The following is a 6,143-nucleotide window of genomic DNA, read 5'->3' as shown; positions in this document are numbered from 1 at the left end:
CAGTATTTTTGGGGCAGGGAGCCAGCCATAGCCAGTATTTTTGGTGCCGGTGACAGTGTTTGCCCAAGGCTCTGTCTGTGTGCAGCTGGTAATATCCATGACTGTACTTCCTTTCTAACAGTGTTTGAATTTGGCTGGGTGAGGATGCTGTCCTGTTTATACTCCACTGCCTCAATTTGCTCCCTATGGAGCCTTCTACTTGTCCCCCCAGTTGCCACCTGGAGTCTGAGGGGGAACAGTGATCTGCCAGCTGGGAAGCAGCTGTTCCTTTCTCATCTCTTGGTTGTGATCTTAAAACACTAGAATGATTTCTGCTGCAGCTACCAAGTAACGGAGAGATTAACTGTGCCAAAGGTCTGCAGAGAAAGCCAAAAGGAGGAAAAAAAGAAGGTGGTTCAAGACTAGATGTCTCCCTCTCAGGGCCTCTATTTTCATGCATATAAAACCTTTAATGTCACTGAAGAGATGCCATGCCTGAATTCATCAACTGGCTTTCAAAGTGCTCTGGGATGCTCTGGTGGAAGGCAGTGTAGGGAACAGGGCACACAGGGCAGACCCTGCAGGTCCAAAAGGGAAGAAGCCAGGAGTGATGCTGGTAACCTGCAGCTGAGAGCCAGCTTCTTCTCCCCTTCCCAGGGAGGCCCTGCAGGCAATTAGGGGGCTCCCTGACCTTTATTTGCCTCCCCCAAGCAGCTCTGTGGTAGGAAGAGTCAGTTGAGGTCACTGGTGGGTTCTCCCTCAGTTTTGGCAGTGGCTCTGAGCCAGGAGGTTCTCTTGAGGGCTGCTGGCTTTCAAAACCTCTCCTGAGCTTGTAAGCGTGGAGTAAAAACCACCTGCCCTGCGAGTGAACAAGTAGTGATCCTCTGAGCCCTTTGGGACCCCGTGGCTTGGGCTCAGCCCCTTGCTGGGGAGCTGCTGCTGCTCCTCCCTGAGCGCTTTGCTGCTTCTGCACTTACACTCAGCTCTGCAAATAAGTGGCTTATGAAATGACCTGCTGCCTTTGTTTCTCCCTGTGGCTGCAGGCTGTCTCGCAATCTGTCTCGGCCGCCCCTGGAGACAGCAAAGCTCTCCGTAGAGAAGCGCTACGAGGAGCTTGAGCTTTACGACCGCGAGTTGAAGAAGGAGAGAGCAAAGATTGAAGCAGACCCCATGCTCTTCTCAGATGATGTTTTCACCATTGAGCCCTTGGTAAGTGATAGCTGAGAACCTCCTCCCCCTCCCTGAATGAGCTCACTCGGCAGATCCCCACCTCAGCTGGCTTGATGTGCCCAGAGAGAAGACATCAGGTTCCTGGTGAGGCTGGAGAGCTTCTTGCAAAAAGCATTGCTACCCTGTGGGCTCCTGGCAGGCAGCAGGAACCTGCCTAAAGCTGAGCTCTGCTGCAAGGGCTCGACGTCAAGGGAGCTTGGTGCGTGTCCTTGCAGTGTCCAGAGGGATCAGTTACCGCAGGAAGGGGCACAGCTTACACGTGATGTGTGGGGCTTAGCAGAGGGTGTTGGAGCACTGTCAGTTCACAGACTGACCTGAAGCGAAAAGGAGGCCAAATTCAGCCCAAGGTCATGGAAATGCCAATCCCTCCCTGGAACCAGGACTTACAGCATGTCTGAGTCTGCCTTCCAGTGTCATCTGGGAGCCTGAACACAAGACTTTGAAATGAACTTTTTGAGTTCTGTTGCACGCAGGGACAGAAAATCTTTTTCTGTTTATGCAAGCAGACCTCCATGTCCTTCCATCAACCAGAGCCCTGAGTATGAGTATTGGCACAGTGTGAGATGAAGAATCCCCGCTGTCTGCGCAGTGCAAAATCCCTCCTCATCTTGGAGTAAACCCTACAATAATCCCAGCCTCTGCTTTCTTTTAAAATAAGTTGAACTAAGTTTTTTCTTTCCAAGGAAGGGGATCGTGTTCTCTTCTTGGTTACTCCTATAGCCCATCTAAGGCCAAGAGCCACCAGTGTCAACACAACAGCAGTTTCACACCACTGTAGCTGACAGCAGCACAATGTGACCAAGAGCTTGTGTACAGAGCAGTAGGAATATTGTAGAGTGGGAGCTGATCAGCTGAGCATTAAGAGCATCCTGTGGTGTGTTGAGCTGGTTTTGGAGTGTTTCCTCGGGCTCTTTGTGTTGTTCACTCCTTGCTCTTAAGTAAAGGCTTACAGGTTGAAAAGAAGAAATATGATATTGGAAGGTAAATCGTTTGCTGTTTCTTTCTGTTTTAGGAGGGAGAGGTTGGGCCACACTCTTCAGCTGAGATCAAGGTGTTCTTTAAACCTCGAGATGCCCAAGACTATAGAAAAGTGGCCTACTGTTCCATCTCAGGTATGGCTCCTTCTCCTCTTTCTCTCACCCACAGTGAGGGGGAGGTGCAAATACTCTTCCAGCCCACTGGGCTCCCATGGAAGTGCTGGGAAGGGTCCACGGTCAGCAGAGCAGTGCTGGCTCATGTGCACCGTCCTTGCGGCTTCCTGGTGGTCTCCCATGCAAGGCCAGGGCTCAGGACACTGATCCCAGAACAATCCAAGCAGTGCATGGTTAAGCTTTCATGACATGGGTTTGCCAGTATTTCCTCAAAGGCCAAAGAGCTACACAGCAGAACAGCTTTAGGGCACAGGCACTAAGCCCCTCTAGAACACTGACCTCCAGGATGGCTCCTCATTACATGGATCCATCATCGGGCGGTAGGAGCTGAGGTAGAAATGTGCTCCCTGAGCCCGGATCACCTCCCACTGCCCAGACAACAGCAGACCAGAGGTGGCTGAGCCCTGCTGAGCCCAGGTTGTCTGCAGAAGGACCACCCCTAGCCAGCACCTCCTTCTCTCCCTGCGTGGGAATTGTCACCTTCTGGCTCTCAGGCTGAGGTGTGTCCAGGTGGTGGCCACTGGGCTTGCTGTGCTCAGCTTCCAGGAGTGCTGTCAAGTCCTTTTCTGGGAGCAGGTATCATTGTCCCCCCCACCCCAAGTCACCCCCTCACAGAGGTGGGGGCTTTGCTGTGCCCACACAGGGCAGGGAACACTCGCAGAGCACAGTGTGGTTCAGGTTCCCCTGTCCTTCCTCTCTGTCTCTGCACGATGCTGCTTAGTGTTTTTCACCTTAAAGTGGGAGATGGCTGTCAGGTTTCCATCCAGGGAATACTCTGGGTTTGCCCATCTACGAGAAAGAGGTGGGAGGCCCATGGTCCTCCAGCAGCCAGGCTCCCGTTCTGGAGGGCACTGCAATCCCTAACCCAGCTACTCTGTTGCCTTCCTTCCTGCTCCAAGCTGATGGATACAAGTGTCATGAAACAGCTTTTTATTTAGACAGTAATTGTGCAAGGATAACTCAACAAATGCCATCTACAGTAATTACTCAGGGCTCATGCTAACAAACTCTCTTCCTGCCCACCAACTGCCATTGTTAGAGCTGTGGAAGGAAAGCAGGGATTTAAAAAGTTGCTCCCAAGGCATTCCTTGTGATGTCCTGCATCGTGTGAAACTGTGCATCTCTGTTTGTTGACATGGTCAGATGAGAATCATGTTCCAAGCCAGTCACCAAACACGGGGACATTCTGTCAACAAGATGCTGAGTGTCACAAAGCAGCAGAAGCTGAAGACTTTGGCAACAAAGTCCTGTGCTGTAGGGCCACTGCCCCCCAATTTAGTTAGAAGCCAGGCAGCAATGCCCAACTCTTTGCGAGCTTTGTCCCTTCACTGAACGGATTTCAAAGCTCCTCCAAGTGCGTGGGAAGGAAATCAGAATCATAGAATGATAAGGGGTTGGAATGGCCCTTAAAGATCATCTAGTCCCAAGCCCCCCTGCCATGGGCAGAGACACCTTCCACTAGCCCAGGTTGCTCCAAGCCCTGTCCAACCTGGCCTTGAACACTGCAAGGGATGGGGCAGCCACAACTTCCCTGGGCAACCTGTGCCAGGGTCTCACCACCCCCACCGGGAAGAATTTCTTTTGTTTATCTAACCTAAATTTCCCCTCTTTCAATTTGTCCCCATTACTCCTTGTCCTACGGAACATTACTCCTTTCACTACGGAAATCATGTTTTAAACTCAGTATTGCTTTTTCAGGGTGCAAACTGGTGGCTAAATGGGAAACAAGCCCAAGGGGTGGGTTAGAAATTGGAAGCCAGCCCCAAGGCATATCACCTGAGGGAAGAGAAGGGACCATCTCTTCCCCCGGAGCATCAGGAGCTGGTCTCACCCATCTCGGAGTCCGGGACTAGCATTGAGGCAGCCTGGAAAAAGCAGGATAAGAGAGTAAGAATTACTCTACTGAAATGGAAATCTCTCCCCAGGCCGTGAGAGCAGGCTGCCCCTGCACCTCACAGGGGAAGGCCTCGGGCCCTGCCTCCGTTTCAAGTTTGCGGAACTGGACATGGGGGGAGTTTTGGTTGGAGAAGCCTACAGCTACGAGGTGAGCAGCAGGGGCTGGGCTAGATCCTGATGGCTCCTGGGGCAGAGGGGAGCCTGGTGGACCTGTGGAATTTCTGGCAACTTGGGCAGTTGTGAGCAGGGAATATTTGACATACTAGTCAAATCTGGGGAATTTCACAGAATCTGGATCCTTTTCCGGGATTTGAAAGGTGTTGTCTGTGGTTCACGAAACCCCAATTCCTGCTTTTTGGCAACCTCCCTTGGAGATCAGCTGGGATGCTTTCTGCAAAACAGCCCCTCAACACATGAAAGCAACACTGGGTCAAAAAGCTGAAGTGTTCAGAGGCTTCTGTTCCAGCCTCAGACTCAAGGCACCTGTTGTCCTGTTTTGGCTTCTGCCACGTAGCAGCACAGAGCATCTTCTGCCTTTCCAGGGGTTAATAATTTATTAGAAAGCAGCTCAGCCTTCTGTAAGAAAGGAAGGTTGCTCATGTATTTCCATTTTGCTTTCTTCCTGCTGTAGGCAATCCTGGTTAACACAGGAGCTATCAACGCTCCCTTCAAGCTCATCCCTTCAACCACAGTCCACGGCTCCTGCTTCACCTTTCAGCCCCAGCAGGGCATCGTTCCACGCAATGGGATCCTGCCCATCCAGATCTTCTTCAGTTCCAGCACCCTGGGGGAGTTCGAGGAAGAGTTCCATTTCAATGTGGCTGAATGCCCTAAGCCTGTGACCTTGACTATCAGGTGAGGAAGGCTCTGGGAGCTTGGTGGGCACATCTGTAGCTGTCTCTGAGTAATCATCTCCCACCTGCCTCATTTGGTGGTGGAGCAGAGAAAAAAGGTGTTGCTTGAGGTCTTAGTCTTGGCTCTGATGTTGGCATCCCCTTAGTGTGGGGGTGCCTTCTGCCCAGTGCAGGTACCCAGGAGCTGGAGTGACTCCTTCCTGCAGGGACTTCCTTCTGTTTTGGCCGTGCCAGGCAGTGGGAAGGCATCAGCTCTGGGCAGTTGCTGGTCTGGGATGTCCCCTATGAACACCCAGGGCTTTGGAGATGGGCCAGCCTGGGTGACTCTGCAGCCAGAAGAAGTGGTTCTAAAATCCTCTGCTAATGATCCGTGCCAAAGGGGCAGCAGCAGCCTCACATCATCCCTCGTGCCCGTGCACAGGCACAGGCTGTGCTCCTGAGTCCTGTGCAGGGAGTGCTCTGGGACCACCCTTCCACAGCAGGAAGGGACTGGGGTGGGAGATGGGGAGCTCTGCAGCAGCAGGGACTGTCACAAGGACTTGGGCGTCCTCCCATGGGCTGGTGCCATTGCAAAAGATAATCCTCGCCCAGCCAAGGGGAGAAGGGGTGATGGCAGGAGAGGCAAAGCTCCCTTTTCAGCACCACAGCAGCACGAGGGCTTGTCCCAGCTAGTCTGAACCACGGGCTGGTGGGGTAATGTGGTGGAGGCAGGAAAGCTGATGCTAGGAGCTCTGGAGCTTTGGAGGTGGCTGTGTCTGGGCCGCTGTTGGGAAGCACTGAATCAAGGTAGTAAAGAAACAAAAGGAATCTGCAGTCCATTCTACTAATAATATAAGGGAAATGGATAAAACATAACAAAAAGGTTATTACTTTGCAAGAGAAAAGTAGTGAGTCGGTCTTTCTCCTAAGGCAAGGGCACAGAGCCATCTCTGAGTGTGTGTACAGGGTCCTCCATGGGGCCAGTAGCACCTCGGGGACATGCCCTACCTGCCGTGGTGCCCTGAGCCCCATCAGCAGCTGTTGGCTGCCTCCT

The 6,143-nt window shown here is 52.4% G+C and overlaps 1 protein-coding gene across 1 annotated transcript; it reads left to right on the top strand.

Moving 5' to 3' along the window:
- Positions 1 to 1,022: 1,022 nt before the first annotated feature.
- On the top strand, positions 1,023 to 5,196 carry LOC113941225 (hydrocephalus-inducing protein-like; the record flags this gene model as incomplete). The annotated part of the gene is made up of 4 exons (XM_027632384.1): positions 1,023 to 1,188; positions 2,222 to 2,321; positions 4,286 to 4,404; positions 4,888 to 5,196. Coding segments are annotated over 4 exons (613 nt in total), but the record flags the coding sequence as incomplete, so codon positions are not given.
- Between the last annotated feature and the right edge of the window lie 947 nt (positions 5,197 to 6,143).

This window comes from Corapipo altera, unplaced genomic scaffold (assembly GCF_003945725.1).
Source record: "Corapipo altera isolate COAL_440 unplaced genomic scaffold, ASM394572v1 128712, whole genome shotgun sequence".
Lineage (NCBI taxonomy): Eukaryota > Metazoa > Chordata > Aves > Passeriformes > Pipridae > Corapipo > Corapipo altera.
This window is presented reverse-complemented; position numbering and strand designations above follow the sequence as displayed.